This window comes from Lissotriton vulgaris, chromosome 2_1 (genome assembly GCF_964263255.1).
Source record: "Lissotriton vulgaris chromosome 2_1, aLisVul1.2, whole genome shotgun sequence".
In the NCBI taxonomy this organism is placed as follows: Eukaryota; Metazoa; Chordata; class Amphibia; order Caudata; family Salamandridae; genus Lissotriton; species Lissotriton vulgaris.
In genome coordinates this window covers 228355279-228380660 of record NC_141687.1, presented here as the reverse complement: position 1 = coordinate 228380660, position 25382 = coordinate 228355279, and the positions used below count along the sequence as shown (strand labels likewise).

Here is a 25382-nt window from a genome sequence, read left to right as displayed (position 1 = left end):
TGAGAAATATTCTTCCTATAGAGGGAAGATCGGGAGGACTAGGCCTTGTTGACATAGGCAAGTTCTATATGGGTGCCCAATTGAGAATATCCTTTTAATGGTCACTCCAAGAAACTGAAAGTATAGGCCCATCATGAAATGGCATGTACTGGGCAGACCCCTCCCCCCCCCCTCCACCCCCGCCTCAGTCCCTACCACTGTGCCCCCATCTGGAGGTGCTTCCCAAATAGGCAAAACCAGCAGAAGTGTATGTTTCTGGTGTAATTAGACCTCTGATGGAAGTCTGGGAACATATACTTGAATCACTGATTTTATATCCTTCCCAACAAACTTCACCCCACTGCATAGCACGTCTGTTTCACCTCAGCCTGGGGTAATGAATAATGAGTACATTGCTGTAGGAGAGATTGCATTATGCAGAGGGACCTGTTCCTTACACAAAGGATGGTCATTCCATCAATGCAACTTAGAATTTGAAAGTTGAAGAAAAACAGAAAGAGATATTTCCAGGTTATACAGTGGGCCCTCTCTCCACAGAATAAATTGACAGGACTAGAGACCTAACGACTTTTGCAGAGCTTTTCCCAAGTTCTGAAACCATCAAAGGTCTCTTATCGTCCATTTATACAGTACTGAAAACAATGCCAGGAGCCCCCATATGCAATGATGGGAACAAATGTCAGGAAGACACAGTATACAGGATATCTGATAATATTTGTGGAAAGACATTCTGAAAATATCGGTGGTGTCCAGGGTAGGGGAATCATGGTACAAGATTACTGATACTCAACACTAAGAAAACTCAACCTTGTTTTCCACACTTTCAGATGACAAGTGTTGGATGGGCTGTGGAATGGACTTGCAAATGTGGTGGTTGTGCCCAAAAATTGAAACTTACTGAAAGGAAGTGTTGAATCATATTAAAAAGGTGGTGGGAAAGCGGATACCTCAGGAACCTTTAATAAAGAATTTGGACCTTAGACCAACACTGAGAAAGCCCAACTCTGTAGGATTGGGCAGTGATAGCACAGATGCGTCTGCCTGTGAATTCGTAAGTTGCTGTACATTGAAAAATGATACAAGCACCTGACATCTCGAGATGGTCCCAAAGAGACTGGTCCTTGCCCAAAGACTCTGGTCCTTGATGTCTATCGAAATGCTTGTATATGACCTACGAGAGGATAGGGAGCTTTTGACTGCTTTTTGATGGACTACTTTCAAAGTGACTTATCCAATTCATCATGTCCTAAAACACTCTGATTTAACTGCAATTGTGAGATCCCGCCAGGTTGTGGAGTGGGAGGCATCATATCCACAAAGACACTACTATTACTGCCATTGGTATTCCTAGTGTCCAATTGCTAAATATTATGTAATGATGCTGTGGGTTGGGGGTATGAGTGGAGTTTTTGGAAGAGGGTCAAACTTTTTTTAATGCCTTGACACTTGATACGATTTTTGGGCAGTTAGGCTCCAAATGTTAGCATCTGAAAATTAATAAAACTGTTAAAAAAAGATGCCGAGACCAAATGTTCCAGTACAATTGTTTTTATTTCTATAATTTTCATAAGTATAAAACAATCACCTCAACATTGTGCGAACATAGTGGATCAAACCTACAGCATGTGAATACATTGAACTTTCTGGAGCCTTCACAATGCATCTGGCTATTTACAGTAGATCAAGTACACAATTTAGGAATTATAGGAGCAAGTCATTGGAAAAATATCTCTTGTATAATAAAATAGGCTTCCCGGCATCGTTTTCACTCTACTAAAACAAAATTAAAAAGGTGATTTACCTCACTGATCAATGGGACCCAAATGAATGCTGAATGAATGGGAGCGCCCTGTCCTTCTGTTATTACCTTAATGGCGTATGTAAACAGTTGCATGGTTCTTTTTTGTCCCTCCAGCTAGTGCACTTCCAAAGCATAGTGTGTAACAACCAAGTGCACACCAGAGAAGTCAACAACATTTGAACTATCGCCTTTCCCATCCATGGAGAACAGGATTAGTGTAAATCAAAAGTACGGTGGCCCTGGAGCACATGGTTGAGTTTCAAAAGGCAGATATTAAATAGGAATAAAAGATGACATTTGTCTTGGACTTCAGTACAAAGTTATAGCACAGCACCAAACCTTGCACTCCACGCTATGAATGGATTTTATGATTGGCATTGCCAAAATTAAATTCGTTTTTTAAAAGTCAAAAGCTGGAAAGAATTATAGATTATGTATGGATTACAATTGTCCCCAAAAAACTTTCTCTTCTAATCTAAATGCACCTAGACAAGTTGAAATGCTGCACAGATATTGGTCACAAATAAAGGCAGGGATTTGTCACCACTTGCAGAAGAACCAAGTTATGGCAGCAGCACTAGTGGTCCAGCATATGCACTACAGATAGGTCTCTCATCTACAAGTCTCCCTAAAGTGCAAAGGGCACCTCCTTCAGGAGCCCTGGCTCAGCAGTCCCTCCTCAGAGATGAGAAAGAAAGTGTCCAGAACTTCCAGTCCGTAAACCTTGGAGTCCCCGCCACTGGTAACAGACTAAAATCCCAATTTTACACAAACTGGGAGCTACAAGCACAGATCAGAACTTCACAGTCATTAACAATAAGAGTCTCAAATAGAGACATCAGGGTTTAAACCTACTGCCATTAAAACCAAGTGCCCCAAACACTGGCTGTAGGCCAGACATGCCTATTAGAACACAGAACCCCAGGAATGGTGCGCATGTCAGAACCTCACCGTTACTCAATCTGAAAGTCACCGATGCTTGCTGTACAACAACCCTGCCCTGTTAAACCTTAGAGCCTCAGACACTGTTGGAAGACCTGACCATCAGTGCTATTAAAACTGAGCGCCTAAAAGTACCGAAGGCACCCAACAGCTGCCCTGTTATTTGTTATTATTGCCCGCTCCCAAGGGCTATACTGGCTGTTAAAGGCCCTGAACACGAGTTACAGGCCCGAGCCAAAGGAGAGGGTCTATAACGAGGGAGAGAGCCTTTAACAACTGCTTAACCCACTGAGGTTCAAATGTTCTAAATTGACAAGGGAGAAAAGGGAGGACAAACATTGGAATGTTGGAGCAGAGGGCTTATACTAGCCATTATATGCACTGAGCCACTTCAATGACAGTCATGGAGTCTATTGTTATTATATTTCAATGTATTTGTGTCATTTTCATGGCTGTGTAAAGATGTTGAGGGGGCCAATGTCAGGGGTTAATAATCATATATTACAAGAGATGCATTACTGTGCACGTTTCCTGATGCTTAGCCTATTCATCGCCTCACTTCCATCTCTTTTTAAATTCACACTTCCGTGCTGTACAAAAGTCTTATTTTAAGACAGGTAAAAATGCAGAATAGGCCTCCAAAATTGAATTTAGCACTCAGTGCCATAGATTTTGCATCTCCAAGCAGACTGGTACCTGGAACATATTTCTCATCATTTACAGCAAATCAGACACTTACAGAGAGCCTACCCGACGGTTGCTCTTCTGTGATTGGTGGAATGTTTGGGCAAGGCTAGAGGGCTACAAGATGTCCCATTATTTTTTGCTAGTGATGCCCAGTAGGGTCATCTACGACACATTTAATTACATGGGCTAATTCTTGCTTTCTCTGATGTAATAGGCGATTTTTTCAGTATTTAACTTACTGCAGCATATAATTGGTCCACCTCCGCATTAATTAAAGCAGGAAAGCTGTGAAAATAAGGGCTCGAAGAACAACTTACTGTTATTTTATTCTGCAGATTGAAATGTGAAAGGAGCTTTTCTGATGGCAACCAGGGCAAACGAATGCATGTGTCAGCTCGCATGGAGCTTCATTTCAAAGAGTACTTTTAACAGGCGAATCCCTGATTGATTTACTCTCTTTTCAATGGAATGAAACGAGTTCTTCATCCTGCAAACTAGAACTCACCAATTCTGCTTTGCAGGTGAAGACCCGCTGGTGGGCCTGCATTTCAATCTGACTGGGCATTTGTACTGTGAGAGGTAAGTTCCACAATTTGGCAACTCAGTGATCCCATGGCACGTCTGACGCCACCCTACGCGCAAGGGAGCCTAACACGATGCGCTCTTTGCTAAAATGGGAGAAGCAATAAGTTATTAAATAAGACGGACAGTGTCTTCATATAAAAATATCTTTGATGGACTTTGCAGATGTAGTCAGGTAAGCCACATACATGAAAATGATTCTTTCAACATGCCAGGGTACTATTATACCTGAAATCAATGGTTGTATTACAAGGCTTTTGAAAAGTGTTATGAAGTATGCATCACAGTTGTCCTTTTTCATTTTTTTGTCAACACCCACCAGTTACATTTTTCCTTTGCTAATTCTTCAGTGAGTAGTGCAACTAATATGCATGTTTTAGTCAAAACCTTTCCCTCAGACAAACACTGTGTGAGTTTTGCACTCTTTAAAATGAGATGTAGAATTTAATTTTTTTATCCTTCATGTAGCAGAATCTAAAATATCAGCAGTTTCTAAATTATCTCTCCCAAGAATATGATAATCGTTTATTTAACGAGAAATCAACAAAAAATAATGCACCATACCTTAAAAGAATACTTTTGAAATGGTGTTTGAAAAATATGTCATCAATGCAGTTTTCCAAAAAATCAGATTGGAATGTTATCAATTGCAACAATAGGGAGCAGACTGACTGTACAATTTAACTTAAGTGGGGTTCGAGGTAGAGCAGCGGAGGAACGTTTAAACTTATAGAAATATTTCTGTGGGTCTTTGACATTTCCCCACAGTCCGTTTTTGTTGCTTTTTTTCCCTCCTGGGCCTGCCAGACATCCCTAGATTCTGAGCTAGAAGGCTTTGCTGAAACAGAATTAACTAAAAAAAGAAGTTCTATTACAGATTAAGTTACAAATCTACTAAATGGAAAAAACTTAACTGGTTGTTTTACCCTCTTTTAAAATATACTTTATCATTTCCACACAAATAAAATAGGACTCATACCTGCGAAAGTGATATCAAAAATTCAAAATGCATGAGCAGTGTTCAGTGTAAACCGAAAATATAAAAATAACAATAAAATCCCCTTCCCATTGTCTAAGTAATGTGGCTTACGTCTTTAAAGTGATCGCTCAAACTACACAACCATTAATTAAAAGTCAAAAAAGGTCAACTCTAAAATTCAAACACATAAAACATGACATAAATCATACAAAGAAGCAGAATAATATTTTTGGTCAACTATTTTCCTGTTACCATTTCTACCAGGTGTTTTAAAAAGAAACATAATACATTTCTTAAATACAGTATATATTAATTACAGTCACATCTCATGCAGTTGTCTTCTGTACAATGAAATCTTCTCAGTAGTATGACAGGTGTGTACATTCCCATAGGCCTGGTGATGGTGGTGATGCAGGGACTCTAGCATGCTCAAAATGAAGCCAACACACTCATTCAATAACAGCCAGGCTGCTACAAAACAGAGAAAACGAAACAAAGCTGCAACTGTGAAGCAAATGGTTGAATTTCCATCACATTTTGGTATCGAAGGAATCTACGGAGTAGTGATGCGACAGATTCGAAGTTACGGTACAGCGGGCAATGGAGGACGACAATGGAACACAACCTAAGGAAGGCACTCTTTTCAGAGCTACAATGGGGTTTTGTCGTACAGTGAGGCATTTGGTACACAAAGTCACAAATATAGGCGAAGCATTTTTTCACATTGCAGATTGTCTTGCTACAAAAAAAGTTCAGAAATCTCACAGGTGTGAAATACGAATTTGCAATACAAGGATTCCAGTCAGTGAAAATGCTCACCTGGTGAGTTTTTTAAATATATACTAATATATATATATATCTACATATACACAGTACGTATTGACATTTCTTCTGCAGCTTATTGTAGATGGGGCTATAAAGATTGTTGTGATGGATGCATGTATCCCTCAACTAATCAGAGATACTGATTGCTGGAAATTGCACCAAAACCATAGTCAAGATTGTGGATCCTACTGTATATTACAAAGGTTGTCAGTCTAGGTTTGTTGTTTAATGAGCTACACTCAGAGAGTGGATGCTAACTGGAATGTCATCCAAAGCTCTTTGACTGAGTATGGCTTATCACTAGAGAAGGGCATCGCAAGTTTCAGCAACCAAGTGCAATCGGCGACGGAGGCGGGAGGACACAACTACCTAGAGAGCAAATCCACCTAAAAGCAGGCCTGGGAAATAAGGCATATCAAAAACAGTCATGCGTTTCCTCCTGGAATATCTCTGAAAACAATAATGCATCTTCAAGCTATACAAAAAGGGTCATAATCTCAGGATGTACAGCATGATCTAATCAACAAATGATCCCCCACCACCCCCCGTTTTGGGTAGCATCGGTATACCAACTCTTAAGACACCATGGCAGGAAAATAATCTATGTTGGAAGAAGAACAATGATGACTTGCAGACAGTCGTCCTAGTGGGTCTCAGCCAACTGATTTGAAATCGTAGCAACACATATTGAGGCCTTGTTATATACATCTTATCCAGCACGTCTCGGTCTTGCGGTTTCTTGTTACTGAAACACAGCTTTCTGCTAACCTGCACAAGATGGTACACCCGTCAAGGACCATGGGTCTAACTTGCTTGCCTAAGAAATGCATCAATTCATTTACATAATCATTCATCTAAATTACAATAGCCTCTCCCTTCTCTTATTCCATCTGCACATATTCTTGAAACCTTGCATTCTATGAAAGGTTTTGCCTTTTCACCTTGTTTTTAGTTCCAGCTCTCAAAGTGAGCTGGTCATATAGATTTTAATGCATACAGTTCTCTCCCTAGCCCACAATTTAGCAATCCAGTTATTGCATCGTTTTGTATAGAAATAAGCTACAAATAAATGTATCCAATTTAGTTTTTGACAATTCACCCACTTTAGCCTGATAGTCGGACCTATGCCAACCTTGATGGCTTCTGCTGATGTTTGAACTTGAGACTTCAGTTTGAGTTACAACTTAGAGTTCCTTTATTCACAACTTTCTCTGCCTGTGCTTCAAGAACGGCTTGTCCTCCTCTCCTGTGGGAAAGAGCAGAAAATACAACCACTGGTTAAAACCATCAAACCCACCTGGTAGGATTCTATGATTCGCATAACCCAACCCACATAGCATTACTTGATTTGTTGATCCAGTTTACAGATTCTCTTAAGCTTGTAAACCATGCACATTGACAATGCTAACTCCTTCAGAAGATGGTTCTCATTAAACAAACCAAGCAGATGAAACAACAGTACAGTATTGGATTTGTCGATACCACCTTATCTTACAAAAACTCACTGTGGAAAAATTGTAACATGCTACCATTCCTCACTGATAAGCACTGCGTCACCGCTCCCCAAACACAGTATTAGAACTTAAGTTTTTGCCTCCAGAGCATCAATTTCAAGACAGTGGTACAGCCTGAGATAAGCAGTAATCAGTGGCCACTGCCACTGCCAGCAACCCATCACAGCCCAGTCAGATCAGGATCAAGGGATGGAACACTTCACCCAATTATGACATGGTCAGGTGGGGTGGTAGAATGGTGGTGAGGTTGCGGAGGTCCCAAATCTCTCCCTCCTTGAGCTCTGAAAATCCCTGAGAATTCCATCACCAGCCTGCTGCACACGTGTGTTAAGCTGAAGGAATCCCTGGGCACTCCTTTAGCACTGGTTAGTGGGAAGTGGCTACTACGAGCCTTCGACATCAAAGCACCTGAGGAGCACGCAAATCCCTGGGGATTCCCTTTCAGACATCTGCTATATTATGCATGTGTGTAATGTCAGCAAAGGAATAAGTAGGCTATCGCTTTAGTCAGGTGGTATGCGCACAGCCCAAGGAACGCAATCCTTCAAGTTATCGGTGTCCTAGGGGCCCCAGACCCTCAGGACTTTTTTTTTTTTAGTTTAATGTAGTGCGAACTTTACTCAAAGGTATCAGAGCGCTTTACATGAGCACCAGTTGCGTTACAGTCATACACATGTATTTTGTTAGGCATGGGGAGATTAAGTGATTTGCCCAGAATCACAGGATGTTGACCGTCCCAGCAGAGACTTCAACCCGGTTCCCAAGCTTCGAGGTCGACCCTCTAGCTGCTAGGCCAAATGGTCCGGGTGCCTTCCCAGGGCGCCACTCCCACCAGGTGGCCCTTCAAGGACGCCAAGGTAAATAGGAAAATCACCATTGAACTGCTTGCCCTGCCATGTGGCTGCCCATCACTGGCTGCCATCTTCTAACCATGACTTACCAACCCTGTAAACAAGAGCAAGAGCCGTGTATAGGCCTCAAAGGGCTTGGTGGTATTCAAGTTTGAGTGGAGACGGTGCCTCTGCCCACTAACAAAGGAGGACTTTAGCAACTGAGCATGGATCCAATACCTGGGGTAACAAGGAGAATGCACCACTACCTTAAAGGGTGGCCACGAAGGTTGTCAGTATTATTGCTACATAATCACCCCAAACAAGAAGCACATCACAAAAGAATGATTCTAAGAAAGTGTGCATTGGAAAACGAGAAGCTTGCAACCCATATGAGAGGGCCTGGCACTCTGTACACTTAGTATCACTAAATGAAGCATGCACACGTTATGGAGCGCATACTCCCAGGCCAGGACTCCTCCTTATTTTCTAATGGTCATTTCACCGATGGGCTGGAGGGTTTGGTGGCCGGTGTTTGGGGCAAGGGCCGCTGTTGACACCTCTGTTACGTTCTCTAGATTCCCCTGGTGATATACCTTAAGGCAGCGGCGAAGGGCGCAATGTGCTGAGACAAGACACCTCTCTGAGCATTCATGCACTTAAAGCTTGCTCCAACTGAAAAGTTTTCACAAGACTGGGTGTAAATACTGCATGCAGAGTATTTTGGAACTTCAGTTAAGCTTCATTCTGTAGGAAGCCAGACCTCTGTTAAACAACTAACTATCACCAACATAAAAGCCTTGTCAATACTGTCACAGCTTGCAAAATGATGCCATGGAGAGCTAGCAACATTCGTGTTCTCAGCTCAGTGATATCCACTGCCAGCCCCTGGACATCAAGGTCATTCTATGCTTTATTTAGTATTTGTTCACTCTTTAAGCCAACAAGGGGTAAACGCGAATACTAGACAGCGTGGCACGAGGTTCTTGTTAATAACTTTGCAACAATACCGTCAGTAGAGGTGGCATCAGTGTCTGATACAATCAATGCATCTTAAAATAAAGTAATCAATGCTAGTGATCGGGCACATCATTCTGCAGACTCCTGGTGGAGAATAAGCTATGATGGGTCGGTCTAACCCAGGCAGAGTCCGCGTTCCAGGAGACCTGAGGAAGACTAGTTCAGAAAATTGAATTATAGTTTTTTAGGTAATACATTCCTTTGCATCAACCAAAATACTTGACTCCATCATCAATATTTGGATCTTAGTGTAAATAAGGCAGCGAAACCATCTTGGGGTGGTTAGGAACTTTCTGTGCTATGGGTTCCCAACCTTATTAAGTTCAGCTAAATGGTTACAAAGGTCAGTTCTACTATCCTGTTGGCATACCTTTCCAGATCTCTAGTAAAACTGATACCTCCCAATACTTAGTCCAAAAGTGTCATTCATCTCACAATCCGTACATCTAAATTGAACAAAATGTGGTTTGAATATCAGAATTTCAACAGCCATAGCTACTCCAAGGAGTGTCCCGGCACTAAAATGGAAAGTAAGAAGCAGAGGCTGGAAGATTTAGAGGGTGAAAAGCCAGGTCTTGAGTTGTTTTCTGAAAGGCCTTTCACATTCAATTTAACGTAGTCCAGTGGGAAGTCTATTCCAGGCTTGAAGGCCCAGAAGAGAGAAGTACTTTCCTCTTTTTTATGTCATTTTAAGTCTCAGAACTTTGCCCAAATGGACATGGGAAGAACCAAGACTTCTAAGGGAGTGTAGCAGTGGACCCTCAAGACAGCTACTTGTGTGGCCAGAGTGGCTAAAGGCTTTGTGCATGAGGACAAGACTCTTGAACAGGATCCTTTTATCGACAGGGAGCCAGTGTCGGTTCTTCAGATGTAACAGGGCCAGAGTTCGTCTATGTAGGTTGAGAACCAGCAATTACTTATAATGTGTTTAGGAGGAAAATATTCAAATGCAAATGAAGGCGTTTAAAATAATCTGTGTTACCCCTCTGCTTTTTATTCTATAGCATGTCCTCAATTGAATGCATAGGATAGTTGAAATGTGTCACTAGTGGTTCTGGATGCAGTGAAAATGTTTGCATCTTACAAAGCCAGCTGCTCCACCAAGTTAAAGATAAGTCTTCAAACGCTGTATAGCGGAGCGGTAAGGTATTTCAGAGGTCACATAGGTCAGTGACTTCATGGGGAATTGGCATGTCATAGAAGGTTGAGGGTACTGAACATTTTGGAACTATGAGGGGTAACAGCGAGGACAGGTGGGCACACTGCCATCTGAAAGGGGCATCAAAGTATAAAAGTGGCATAAAAGCTCCAAGTGAGAGGTGGGGTGTGCTGGGGATTTGTGGTGTTGGTTGAAAGAAGCAGGTGATAAGGCAAGTCCCAGAGGGGAGGGGAGGGAGAAGTGATTTCCTAGGTATGTTTTTCTGTATACACCGTGAGCATGACTGCCTCAAATACGACACATTTCTCTTTTTCGAGTCAAAATATAATGAAAACTTAAATAGACAACGCTCTCTGCCCCTTGTCAGGAGGTGCTCGTTTTATTCCGGGCTCCGAGTCACCTCTAGAATTGAATGTATTCAAAGACATCACGCTGTGACCCTTTCGTGGATGTGTTCTGAAATTCTGGCCTCTAATGCCCCCTCACTTTGCATTGTCCTCTCACTTGCAGCCTTGAATACCTAAAAGGCCATTCATTTGAAACACATGCCCAAGCCTGATCTCTGGTACCTCTCATTCATCACTAAATCAATTCTCCTTACCCGTGAGCGCTTTTTTAATTATTGTCGTTTGCCGAATCTTGGAACTTCTTTGAATGTAAATATTTTTATGTTCATCTCCTATTATCATTATATTTAGACTCTTTATTGAATACTTTGATTTGAAATCTGTTATATACAATGTTTAAGTTCATGTTGTTCAATCCTTGCATTCCTATCTGTGCCTAACCAATACTCAGTTTCTATTTGTTACTTATATTTACTTTCCTTTTTCTGTGTTAAGCAATCTTATACCCTTGTTTTTGAGATGCACCAATACAACTAAAACAAATATTAGTGCCGTCAGCAACCTAATCTAAGAGAGTTCTCACAGCTTCAACCGTGAAATGGTTGTCTCCAAGGAATCAATAATATTGAAGGGGAGAGAGACATTAGCCCGTACACATACCTTCAGCCACTATGAAAGATTGCCATCACCAATACTAGACTAGCTTTGGATTTTTTTAAATATAGTCATCTCCTTGAACGTCAATTATCGACATCATTTGGTGCCTCTATTAAACGACGCTTCAACAGAACGTATTGTAGTACCTCCCATAGACTAATGCCAAGCAGTAACTTAATTTACCCATTTGTTGGTTTTTACAAAACTACCTCTCTTTGTGCATGTAATGTTTTGAAAGTTGGTGATTTCTATGCCAAGCTCATTGCTAAACTAGGACTTTTTCCAATTATGGAAAGGCTGCCAATTTGGCTGGGGTTACATTTTTTCTGCATATGAAAATCACTTTCTTTACAACACTTGAAAATAGGACGTTTCAGTCATTTTCATATCAATTTTTCCCATTTACCTCAGCATTTTTCACAGTAAAAAAATGGTATGCAGATTATGTGCAAATCAGTCATTGAGAGGGTTTGTGAAGGACCACAAGGTTAGACTTTTGTGGTTACTCACCACACCCGAGATGGTCTCGCCCTCCACATTCCTTAGTTATGACAGTACTAAATCCACTATACTGGCAGATTTAGCACCACCATTGTGTGTTTAGGTACTTCCGAGCAAGTGTACCAAAAAACTAAAGGCATAGTACCATATGCTTTGGTCTTCTGTATAACCTACCCCAGTATCAAGAGACACAGATCTAGAATAGTAAACACCCACTCCATTAGATTCAATGGTCGATCCCTGTATATCTAGGTATGTATTGGGCATGTGGGTGATGGTGTGAGCGTGTAGCATTTGTGCAAGGGGATGATAATGTTGTGGCAGCAATGCTGCATTGTTGTGCCTGAGTAAAGAGTGAGGTTTCTTTTTTGGAGACTCTGCTCTATGCTACGTCTCATGTAACTGTTCGGTTGGGTCGGCTGTATTAATTGTCTGGCCCACATTCTGTTTGCTGTGTCTATCACATCATATATATTACCGTCTCTCTTCTCAAAGGTGTAATGGGTAGGAATGGAAAAGCCAACAACTACTGGTTTGGGCTATTTGGTAGTTAAAACATATTTTTCTTTCTGAGCATCTTGTCTTTGTCTATAATATTGCTTTACTGTTATAGCTAAGGACTTCATACCAGGAGGTTTGTTTTGGTTTCCTTCCCACACGACAGGTGCATGCATACGTAGGATGAGGTGGAGTCATTTGAACAAAGAGCAGCTTTATAGGGAAGGATGAGCCCAGTTACACCATTAGTATGCAGGATGGATGCCCCAAGCCTAACCGGATACTTAGGCCTTCCTTATCAGCAGCCTCTTCATTTCAATGGGGCTCAGAGCAGCAGATACCCCAACCCTGGGATTATGAAATCCATGAGAACACCGCATATGTCTTAAACTCACGCTGAGATTTCAGCTACTGAAAAACCTCAGTGAGAAAGTACAGGGAAAATTATGAATTAGTAAGGCCCCTCACCCAGTAATTCCTCATTTCTCTTTGGAACCTCAAGCCTAACTTGCAATGGGTCAGATGTTTCCCAACCCCAGAGTTTTCGGTACCTCAAGTATGATTAGCTCTAGGATTGGGAAAATCCAGCACATTTAATGGGCTAGGCTTAATGAGGGCTCAGTATTAAATAACTATCAGAAAGATAGGAATTTGTCAAACCCAAGGAAAGCAATAATCTTTGGATTCATCTTCCCCAAATATCTCACTTGAAAAAACAAAGTCATTTCGATCAAACACGACTTAGGGGCCTATTGCGATGTTGGTCATAAGGCCTCTGGCCTCAGGTTGGAGACCTTATGACCGACATTGCTGGTTTCAATTCCGACTGGCTGATTTTGATTGAGCTGGTCGGAATTGAAGCCAGCAGGTCATTACGGCTGGTTTCCGACAGGCTCAAGGAGCCCATTGGCTAGTCGGAACCGGCCTGTAATCCAGATGGACGAGGGTTTACGCCATCCAGATTATGATGCACGGTTTCCATGCCGGCTTTTCCGACATGGAAACCCTAATGGGAAGCATGTTTGTGGGCCCCTAGAAGGGCCCCCAATCCTTTCCGGCCTACTGTTGGTGGCTGAGGTTTATACCTGTTAATGCCTGCACCCTGTGGCAGGCACCCACCTCACATTTCCCCATGGGGGCATGTATAATGACCGGTTTACGGCTATTACACATGCTGCCATAGGAAAATATCGGAATGTGACCGCACCATATGCGGTCGCATCATAAAGAGGCGGCCGGGACTGCCGACGTTCCTGTTTCTGAGATGGTGTCGGGAGGATGCAAGAACACCAGACATCATAATAGCCACCCTAGTTTCTTTGTTCCTAATGTGTTACGACACACGGTTTCCTGACTGAAAGCATGTTTGTGGGCCCCTAGCATGGCCACCTTTCCTTTCCATCCTCTGGTTGGTGGCCGAGGGGGCACCTACAGTGTCCCCCTGTTAATCCCTGCACCCCGTGACAGGCACCCAGAGGTGCCTGCCAAGGGCTGCAGGGGATTAAAACCACCTCATATTTCCCCATGGGAGCATGTTTATTGGCGAGTTTACGGCTGTAACACATGCTTCCATAGGAAAATGTCCAAATGCGACCGAACCATGTGCAGTCACATCATAAAGAGGCGGCTGGGACCGCCGACGGTCCTGTTTCTGAGACGATGTCGGAGGATGCAAGTGCACCCGACATCATAATAGGCCCCAAAGTTTCTTTGTTCCAAGTCTGCTGCAGGATTCCTAACACTGTAGTGTGACTTTGAGTATTACATTGTCAGGCAGGGAATGGTCAAGTGGATCACTCTGGGGTAACAATCCTCAAAATAAATCGGCATCCATCTTGCTTCTAATTTTGAGTTAAGTAGTCCACTAAAATCAAGCTTGCAAGAGAACATTAAACAAAACCCAGATTTCTAATAAACTCAATGTAGCAGGTGGTTCAGATCTTATAGGGAACAACTGCTGAAATCCTAACACCTTTCTCATGTTGTTTCTACAGGTGTTGAAGATTGAGTAACTGAGTAGTGCCACACTAGTAGAACAAGCAGAATTATGATAAATATCCTACCACAATACATCCTTGCACCTTGACACAGAAGATTGCATGTGAAACTACTGACAACAAGTGGATTCAACACAGAAGACAAACAAATCGCACACACAAGAAAGCAGACCCGGTTTGTTCTTCGTTCCCGCAGGGTTCCTGCTGTTGCTTCCTGTCCCAAACTTGGCTTACTGTGAGGAGAATTCCTGGCAAAAAATGGAACAGTGATTTTGAAGAGACAATCCTTCGGTCTTGAGCAGTTAGAGACATGGATGACGTGCACAAGAGAAGTGTGAGGACACATTCTCATTTAGGAACACGTGTTGTGATTAAAAAGCAGCGGCTTCAGAAATGCATTGAGCAGTGTGGCAAAGTGCAGGCCTAGCAGTGAGGCATGAGCGGAGGCAGGGTGCCAAAAACATACAAAGAATCCTCATCAGTAACTACTCAGATGTATATTTGTAACAATGCACCAGAAGCAAAACGGATACGGGAAATGACAAGGTAAGAAAATACGATCGGACTCCGGTGAGGGGTAGAAGTCTGTCCCCTGTCTTATAAAAACCGAACAAAGAAATTGGGATTGTGAAGAATCTGTAGAACTTTCTCTTTCACGTGTGATTTTGTAGTTTCCATGGGTGTGCGGAGTAGAAATCTAGCCACAATCTGAAAAAGCAAAACTGATATGTAGGTGTGTTCATCAAGCTTGAGAAAGAATTGTTGGGGTCTTTTCTTTCAGCTTTAGGAATGCACTTGTCATCGAGCTCCCATGGTCTGAGATAGCGTGGCTACAGAAGTTATCACTAACGAAAGCCATCTGGAAATCCAACAACATGGAGGCATGTGACAGAAAAAAAGTCTCAAAGTCCAAATCTTATCGAAAAAGCTTGCATGTTTCATTCACTAGGGGACTGTATTGATCAGATTCCGAGGCCAAATCTAGGACAAAGTTCACAAAAATGGTGTAAGAGTTGGTGTGACTTACTCCTTAATGTATCTGCTGAATAGGAGTCATGCCTCGGAGGGATAGACGTTCGGGTTGGGGCAGCTCTCCTTGAAGAGTTATATCCTCAGAGTTATTCTGAGTTTTAGAAGAGTCAGTACTGGTCTAATATCAATAAAGATGGTGTTCAAGCTCCTCTAACCATGAATGGAGAAGGCTTGACTTCTACTTTTTTCCTTCTTGCAGTGTTTTTTTTCTCCAGTCTGGCAATTTCCGGGTTCCTGGTCAGGACTGGCTCTAGACATGGATACTTTGTCAAGGAGAGCTGGGGTCTTGTTATTAAGGGCCATGTAAGTGATGTAGCTGGTCTTTAAGATGGTCTGTGCTGGAAGGAGGAGCCAGTGTAATTTTTTTAACACTTATGGGATGCCGTCAAATTTCTTTGAGTTTTAATAAACGATGCCTCTATGTTTTGAGGGGTGCAGGAGTCTGCTGAGCACGGTATTTCCTCTGTACAGATGGGAAAGGACTAAGGCTTGTACAGCTGTTCTGATGTCATCTTCAGGGAAAAAGAGCTTCATTTGCTTCAAGAAGACATATAGGAACCATGCTTAATTAGTTATCCCGGTGATGTTTTGCTTGAAGGAGAGTCTGGGCTGATGGTGTATACCAGAGAATTTGCATGGTCTGGCAGCTCTAGGGTGAGGCCTGGTGTTTTTAAAAAGGTGAGACAAGCTTGAATCTGGGGTTATTTGGTGCTGTGTTCGGCAGGACGTTAGTTGGTCTAAATGGGTTGAGACTGCAGTTGAGTCCTGCAGGTCCTTGGGTGAGGATATTTTAAGGAGGAGTTGTGTACAATCTAGATATTGAGGGAGCAGAATGCTGCTGTGTGCAAGAATTGATCTGATGGTCTCCATGCAGTGGTAAAGATGATGGGATAGAGGATTGAGCCATGAGATTCTCCGCATGAGACAGGGAACCTCTGTGGTACTGCGGAATATATTAGGACAGGTTGGACCCAGTCCATGAGTTAGCATGCCAACCGTTTAAGGATGGTTCCTGAAAATGCCATGCATATTTCCAGGCTATTGATCAGAGTTACATGATCTTCTGGGTCAAAGGCTGCAGAGTGGTCATGAAGGGACAGAAGGCAGGGGTAGTTCCGGTCATTGAGGAGCACTTGACTACTTGTAATGCAGTTCTCAGTGCTGCAGAATAGTCCGACGCCTGATTTATAGTCATGTAAAAGAGTATTCTTCCTGAGGTAGCAGGATGGTGACTGCTTTCCTATTATTTTTCCCTCCAAATGGAAGATTTATAACAGTGGATTTGTATGAGACCTATTGGGTCTAGGGATGGTATTCAAGGATTGGGCTTGGCTTAAAGGAATTTAGGAATGATCCTTCACTTACTGAGGGATCAGAAATGCAGAGAAGGTGTGTGAGGGCCTCTCCTTAAAGGGAGTATATAATGGAAGAAATAAGGTGGTTGTCTTTATAGTAGCTTGCCTTGAGACATTAGGATGTAAGAGAAATCCATGTAAGAGGAGGGAGGTCTATTTGCTAGTGAGGTAATGGGGGATGGGTGGGAGTGAGTGGGTCACGGAAGAGATAATGATGATGGATCTGATTTTGTTGATCTTCTCAGTAAAGATAAGGTTAATGGTGTTGCATTTGTCCAGTGAAGCAGGGACTGTGGGTTCTGAAAGAGGATTGGTCCAGTGTTTGACAGCCTTGAACATAGAATATTAGTTGCACCTTGGTTGAGAAATGGTGAAACAAGCAGAGCAAATGAGTTGTGTCTTGACTAGAGATATTTTATGGCAACATGAGTAGCAAACGCTTGCTTCCCTGTTAGACAGGTAGAATCCATCACTAAAGCTGCAAACAGGCCTCACTTTCACTAGAATATGGAACATACCCAGCACGAAATGTATGTGGTCCTGCTTGCTATCAACATCTGCAGCGATCTAAAGATCACATGTTTGAATCCTGGCAGTGCAGAGTCAGCCTTTCATCTTTCCAAGGTTTCTAAATTGAGTGCTATTACCTTGAGTAATAGTAATATCTGATATACACAGTGATTAGAAACAGTAGAACTGTGTTACGAAGCAGTATATGAGAGGCGGGATATCTTTGAAATAACACGCAGCTCTATGCGTACACTGAAGCTGGGCTACAGACAAGTTTGAATTAATCAATTATATACAATTGAGTAATGTTCTTGAACAACCATCTGTCGTGCAGCCAGTACCATAACTGTGGATCTCAGAATACAGAACAAAATGCCCTTCCGGTGACTTGGTAGAATCCTCTTCTATAAGCTTGATGCATTTATTGAGGATAAAAAGGGCCATTAATGACTAATTTTCAGGGTGCCAGTTTGGGAAAGAGTCCTACTGAAAGTGTGTAAACCGAGGTGTTTAATAGGATTATCCAACCAGCCATTTAAAACAACCCCTCCATTTGGATCCATGTGTTCGCAACTGGATATCTGATGACCCCGTTTAAAATCTGGATACGACAAATGGAGGGAGAGTCAGGACAAAGGCACTCTGGAGCACAACGTCAGATGCGTGTAGCCTTGTCATGTTGCAAGACCTTCAGAACAAGTCTCAAGACTTAAATTCAGAAGTGGACCCAAGTTGTTGTTCGGTAGATTCTTCAAGAATTTTCTTTCATCTTTGGTTTCCTACAAGCACCATCACTCATTCACTAGCTTGGCCAGATGAGTAAGAAAGCACTGTAAGAAAGTACTGTCTGCACTTTTCCTTAAACTGGATCTAAATGCACATAGTATTAAAAAAGGGAGGCATTACCTTGCCTTTAACTAGAGATTAATGAGCTCTTCCACACTGCAGCCACCGCTCTTCACTGGGTGATATACACTCTTTATCATCTAACCTCACCTAAGCATGGATATACACTTTTGCTGGCTCTATGTTTACAGTATTCATCATCCGGTCAGGTGCCCTTTGCTTGGCGCTGTTATGCTAGAATGCAGGACAAGCTTTTGCCCACTCACCCATTGTAAATAAGCTTCACAATAGAGTTTACATTCAGGCTAGAAAGTTGCCTTCTACTTGAAGTTTCTCACTTCATAAAACATTTCAACATGTGGTAATGGGATGGCATAAAGCAAAGGTGGCCTCTGAAAATATGTGAAATAAGTAAAATCGAAATACTTTCTTAAAAATAGGCAATGTGCCAGAAAGTATTGCTTTCTTGACAAAAATATGCCCCTCATCAGGTCCTAAAATGTTTGCCTTTAGAAACAGAATTGACCCTCTCTCTTTTTGCCACTACTTCTCAGGACCACAGGTTATAGCATAAGCCCTGGAAGCTAGTCTGAAGCATTTGCGGTCTATGCGAGTAGTGCAAAGTGATGTAGGATGCCCACATGAGGGTCCCATTCTGACTGTGCTACAGAGACTCATCCAGCTGAACCTCACCGACGAGAAGAAGCAAGGCCATACTCCATCCGAGGTAGCTTGTGCTTATGTTTAGAAGGGAACTAACAGTGCATGCTGAACTGTTCCTACCAGAACAGAACCAGAGCTGGTTTGTATGCGATTGGTTTTCTGCTACACCAACGATGAGCTGAAAGTAGATTACATGGCATGCCCTGAGAGTAATTGCTAGTGGTTTAGATTGATTTAGACATTTATAGCCATCACTTTCTTTTTGCTGTCCAAGTATCAGGAGGGAGCACTGCCCTCTCACTCAATCTCTCCTTGAGCAGTTTTGAAACTGTAGACAGTGGCATAGCAAAACTTGAGGGCCCACCCTTTCAAAGTCAATAGAAGGCCCGCCCTCTGCACTCACTCAGGGGCACTTAGGCCAGGGTACTGTGCTGAGGTCCCGACCCCCCACACTGTGTGGTCTCCTCTATTTGTCAACTATATAACAGTGGCCACATGTTTTCTAATTTAAGAGAAAAGTAAGAATATTTACAGTGGTGGTGTTTTTCAAAGGTAGGCAATATTGCACAATATTTTGACATCTGAAGAGTGCTCTAATTCTGATTTGGACTATAAACACATATCCCAGTATGCGATACTACTCGGCTATTTCGGCTGTGAGCGCAGGAACGTCTTTTTCAGAAAGCAGATTGGATGTTTACAAGTGATTCCACTGGGTGATGATTTTTGTTGACATTAATAAAACTAGAGGCACATAATTTACCAGAATATATTTCCTGAGTAAGTATTAGATGATCGCAGCATGTGGAGAGTGCAGTTCCGCCATTGGAGCTTGCAAACGTGACCAGAGCTTGAACATAAGCATTCTATCATCAATAGCAGTGAGTGAAGGTGCCTACACAGCAAGAAAAGCAATAAGCCATTAAGTTAGCTAAAAAGAAGGCAAAATATCCGGCATGCAAATTTACCCTCTAGATGGTGCCGAGAGAGGTACTTGAGTCCTTCGTCGAGCAGGATGACCGGGAAGGAAATCTTCATAACTACCACCCACTGGTTCCAGTTCAGTGGTGTGACCTGGAAAATCAACTGCAGACAGAAAGACAAGGTTCTAATCACTGAAAGTGGAGACAAACTGAATCATGTTCTTATCAACCAATAACCCAACAACATTTGCAAACAGAGGAGCCAAAGAACACCAGAGACTTCAATATTGACCTTACATATCATTATTACCAACATTAGCATTTTTCTTCCATTAAAACACCCATAAGAAATCCAACCATCATCACTTACAGGCATTGGCTCCACATAGATGATTAAAAAGTGCAGGGCCATGGACATGACGATGGCCCCCAGCAGCCAGAAGTTGAGCCACGGGGGCATCCGTAGCAAGGACTGGTTCTCGGACACACTGCAAGGATGGAACAGTGGCATTAGTAACAGAAACCGCAAAAATAGGAAAATCACACCTGTTTGTGTATTGAATTTTCATAGTCCAGTTAAGAGTAGGGTACACACTACAATGTAAGGACATCTTTTTGAACTGTGATTCACTGAACTAGTGCACAAAGCTCTTTGAAAAAAAGTGATTCCCCTTTTCTTACAAAACACTATTTATGCCTTTAACTTTGTTAAAAATGACATTTAATAAGCAACATGTTTTACATAAACATGTGCAAGGCAGCTAAGGAATACCACCCTATTCTAGTTGGAATAATTTCCAGTCATTTCATAATGTCTGCGCTACAGGCAGCGATGGACAGGGAAATACGATAAAAAATAAATGGCTATGCTTCGGAAAGTAAAACAGGCCTCAGTCCCCTCCAAACGTTGGTCAAATAGGGGCGGAGAGAAATAGGTCTGGAGAATGTTCAACTACAATCGTGGGTCAAACATTGAAAGAAAGTTTTTAATTCAGATAAATATTTCACTTTATTACATAGCAGATTAGAGATCAGACGTAGAGCATGTTAGACTGACAAATTAAAAGATAGACACTCACAATATCAATGGCCCCATTTAGAACTATTGCATGCAAATGTTGTGTAGCTATCCTGAAAACCTGGTGTCATTCTGACACTTGAGATCTAGTGCTTATTGTGCTGAATATTTAGTATGAAGATCAAGAATTGCTATACACTATTCCTTACAATTTTACAAAACTCCAACAACCCTACTGCCAAACAAACGAATGCCATTGGCTAAACCTGGCATGTCCATGAGTGTAAAATATGTTCACATGTTTACAGAACATATTAGAAATCTAGACTTAACGATTCAACAAATCCCAGGCTTCCTTTTGATAAATAGCCCACAACTAGCTAGTATCAGAACCAGGGGTTCACCACATGTTACCCATTTATTTTTCCCGATTTTGCTTTGTTCTAAATCAAACCCATAGCTTGATAAACATCTTACAATCTACATCACCGTTTAATAGAGTGGCCTTCTGACCATCAGGAGAATAGGGTAACACCAAATACCCTGGACATCAGCTGGGAAGTACTAGCTTTGTAATTCTATATTTAACTTATAGTTTTCAATTTTAGGTATGGCCTAAAGACAGCTATATCGGTCTTGTCAGGCTTGTGTAGTAAAAAAAACATATAAATAGAAAATCTATACATATACCTAGAAGGACTTGGGTCATTCTATTGGTGTGTTTGCTTATCAGTCACATTTTGCTTCCTGCCATCATAGCACAAAGCATTGAAATATTAATGAACCCACTTTAGCCTGTGGCTCTCTTGCACTGCAAGTACATTTACCTCACCACATATGCACATCTGCCCGAAAAATGCACTTACTGCTAGGGTGGTGGGAAACTATTTTACTTTGCCAATCCTTTTGCCCTTTCATTCGTTATCCTTTAACTGCTTGTTTAAGGTATCATTGTGTGTTTAAACTATGTCTTCAAGTAATATTAATTCAAAGCTAATAGTAACGTTTCATTGCATCAATTAAACAATAGGATACCCTCTGATGTGCATTCAAAATTATGAAAAAAAGGGTTCCTGTTGCAGCTCTAAGTTCACCTCCCTGGTAGGAAGCACTCATACACTTCAAATAAAATTATATGCAATGCTTATTGTTTAAATTTAAAAGTTTGTTGCAAGCATGTATTTGTCATTTTTAGGAGGCTAGATGTTGTAATTTTTTGTGGTATATCTTCCAATGAGAATTAAAAACGTTGAATCCTCACATACGCTTGTTAAGGTCAGGCCAATTGGCTTTGCCCATGGTGGCTAACAAGCACAGTCTATGAACAGGTTAGTTTACAGCATTCAGCAATCCCAGCATAAGTGTGTACCTGTTGAGAGCATTGCACATCTCGATGGTCACCAGCACGGAGAGAGCCATTGTGGTTGGATACCGGGATTCAAAGACTTCACAGTCGATTCCTTCAAAGAGGGGGTTGTCAGCGGTGCATTTCATGAAGTGTCTCTATTGAATAAACCATGATTGTAACAATGAGGGGGTTTGTAACAAAATAAATAACAAAAGGAAAAGGAGGTGGGGAGAATCAGAAACAGTTGAAGGGTACACATATTCACAGTTAATAATGGTTGTACATTTTGTAAAACTGAAAATACTTTAATACAAAGTTTTACACTTAAACATCAATTTATAATAAAGGTTATGCGTAAATATTACATGGGTTAAGATCTAAAGATGCATGCTGCAGATGGCCATTCAGTAGGAGGCTCTAGGAACAACTTTAACTTGCTGCTAACATTTTAATAACATCAAATTGCAGAGGGTAAAGGCTTCAGAAGCCTAAATTGTTTCACAGTTATCTATAACTCAGAAGCGGGTCAAATAACAGTAGAATGTGCAATGCAAATAACATTGGCTAGGTGCCTTTAGTTGTATGTGGTGCCTTTGCCTCAAGAAAACATGTTTTGGATCTGGATATATGTTGCCTAAACTTAAAATAATTCCACTTTCCTAGAGAACATGTGTAGTTAACCAAGGAAAGTTGGCATGACTCGGTCCAAGAAATCTCTCCAGTCCTGTATATTGAAATGACCATTGCAAGACCTTTTTTTGGGTGTGCAAGGTTGCCATGCTGCTGACCAACAACTGTGGGCAGTTTACTGAAAGCCTGACAACTTCACTGAGCACAAAACTGGCAAAGTTACTACAGTACACAATTGAGGGGAAAGGAGCCATGCACAGTAGTGGGACTTTAGGCACTGTAATGCAAGGCCGGGAGCAGCAGTGCTCAACTTCTTTTGGTAGGATTCGCTCCTTTATTTTTAGATCCCTAAGGCACACAGGATGGGGTCTAGACTTTAAGACTCCCGGGATCAGGGATGTCCTACAGGCGACCCAGCAGTCCCCTCAGAATGCGGAATGGAGAAGTTCACACAACACCGCTAACAAATCCCTGCAGCAGAACGTCCCATCCAGTTAGATGGATATCAAGTCACAGTGAATTGACTGAATGTATCTACTACCTGGGCTTGGGGTTAAGTCTTTATGAAGAATTGTTCATGAAAAAATACAGATAGAATCCACAATGAAGAAAATGTAAATGTTTTTTCCAGAAGCAAAATATTTTTCCTTGTGGAGAAACACCTCTGCTTAAAAACCCCATGACATTTGGGTTTGTTTTTTCCCGACCCTGGAAAGGAATTTATATCAGCCTTGGCACAAGATGTTTTACCTGCATTCTAGAAAGTTCAGACAAGCTGCAGCAAGTTTATGAAAACAAAGCAAACAAGTTGGATAATGTTCACTGATTTTGCATTCTGTTACATCCCTCTTCGTACACTGGCTCTACATTTACACTGGTGAAAAATCCACACTACAGACTGATTTTCCATCGTTCAAAGAACACCTTTTTGAATTGGGCGTCGCAGAATATTACTTTAAGGTTATTTTAACAATAGCCATTGTCACTGAAAAATATTATCAGTAAAAATGGACATTGGAACAGACATTAAGGTTAAAAAAACAGCAAAGGGTAGGGATAGTGTTAAGGTTAATGTGAGGCTATTATTTAGGTTTGGGATTACAGATAATTCCCAAATTTCGGATACATTTAGAGTTAATTGAGTTGCGATGGTAAGAAAAACATTTTCTCCATAACGTTACTCATTACAGAAATGCTAGAATTGCATTTCTCCTTATGTTCATCTTTGCAAACTCTTCAAAATGATCCCTTCATGATGGTATATCTTCATCATGAAAGTATTAATAATTTCATGGTAGTGTCGGCATCCACTCCCATACCTCAAGGCAACCAGCTGCACCTCAACCTCTCTCGTAGCTTACATTCATTCCACAGTTCAGTCGTTGAAAGGAGGCCTCTAGTATTTAACTGGTGTTCTACAGAGCATCAGGGAACTCTGTTTCAATAAGTATGGGATGAAATACATTCTGCCATCTACCATAAGATGTTAAAAGTCAAAGAGCATATCAAGAAGTAGAGCCAACATGTCAAATTGCCTTTTTTGGTCTCCTAACAGTAACAGTCTTGATATATCTTTTTTTTACACGAGATGGGGGTTTGTTTGCTCATTCCCCTCACATCTACACTCAGCATCATGATATGATGGTCATGATGGCCTCAGGGGAAAGATGTCTTCTGGGTTTAGCTGTGCAGAATACATATGAAAAACTCATTTTGAAGCTTAACAAATCAATTGGCAGCATGATAAATGCGACCAGAAAATAATTGAAGAGGTATAACATATGTGCTTTAAAATGTCAACGGAATGTTCTAAAATGTGAGCTAACAAATAACATTTCTGATCTCTTGGCCTGCATTTCAGCATTGCAACCTGTCATTACCAATGAAAGGTCAAAGGAAGGTCACATGAGAAGGATGTCAATATAGTCCTCTATAATACCTGCTTAGGTGGCAGTTACTGCTGTTCTCAGCAAGGCCTACAATACATGGTGCCAGTGCTGGTACACTGTACCTTTTCTGAAACTAATATTCAGTTGGGCAATATGATGCCCAGCAACAACCTGAACTGATGCCATTTTTCCAATGGCTGATTCAACAATACATGTTCTCTCCTATACAGGCAGGTACAGCTGAAAAAAGCAAAACAGCAACAGCAAAAAAGTCAAGTCTCTGATATGGGTACTGTTTTCCACTTACCAGTTGGTAGAAGGTAACCTCTGGCCCTTCCTCATCATACAAGAACCACCAAGTCGCAGCACCCACTGTCGCAAGTCCAACATAAACTGAGAGGAAGAGAAAAGGCTGTAATCATGCACACATCACCATAACTGGAGAGAATTCTACCCCATGAAAACTTCTAAGTATTACCCAAAGGCAAGCTATGGCCATCTAGTTACATGTAGCCTAAACATTTTTCTACGCTCAACAAAAAAACATGCATAGAGGCTCTTATGTCATGTAGGACATCATAGACTATAATAACTGTCGATACAACTATCTTTAATTAAAAGTGGTCAATTCTTTTTTTCATTCTTTCTCCCTGTTTCCTCTGTGTTTACAGTGACTACTGGTAAATATATAAATACTGTAGCTTTGCTCTTTGGTTGCCCAGCTGATTTACTGGTGATCATTCCAGAGGATGAAACATAGAGGTAGGTCACAGGGGATTTAAGGGTCTAAGCTCTGGAATTCTTAACCCCAAACCCAGAGATTAAACTA

At 41.6% G+C, this 25382-nt stretch overlaps 1 protein-coding gene across 4 annotated transcripts in view; it reads right to left on the bottom strand.

Annotated features, from left to right (window-relative positions):
- Positions 1–1532: 1532 nt before the first annotated feature.
- Positions 1533–25382, bottom strand: part of ATP2A3 (ATPase sarcoplasmic/endoplasmic reticulum Ca2+ transporting 3) — a 504701-nt gene continuing 480851 nt past the window's right edge. Inside the window, exons 17-22 of one of the 4 annotated variants that reach the window (XM_086954806.1) lie at positions 24861–24946; positions 22056–22189; positions 20039–20156; positions 19714–19831; positions 14512–14587; positions 1533–7062 (exon numbers count right to left, since the gene is read on the bottom strand). In XM_086954806.1, coding sequence (XP_086810932.1) covers positions 6984–7062; positions 14512–14587; positions 19714–19831; positions 20039–20156; positions 22056–22189; positions 24861–24946 — 611 coding nt within the window. In that variant the 3' untranslated portion in view covers positions 1533–6983. Of the gene's footprint in view, positions 7063–14499; positions 14588–19713; positions 19832–20038; positions 20157–22055; positions 22190–24860; positions 24947–25382 lie in introns of all 4 variants that reach the window. The other 3 variants (XM_086954807.1, XM_086954805.1, XM_086954808.1) reach the window with 3 other exon arrangements.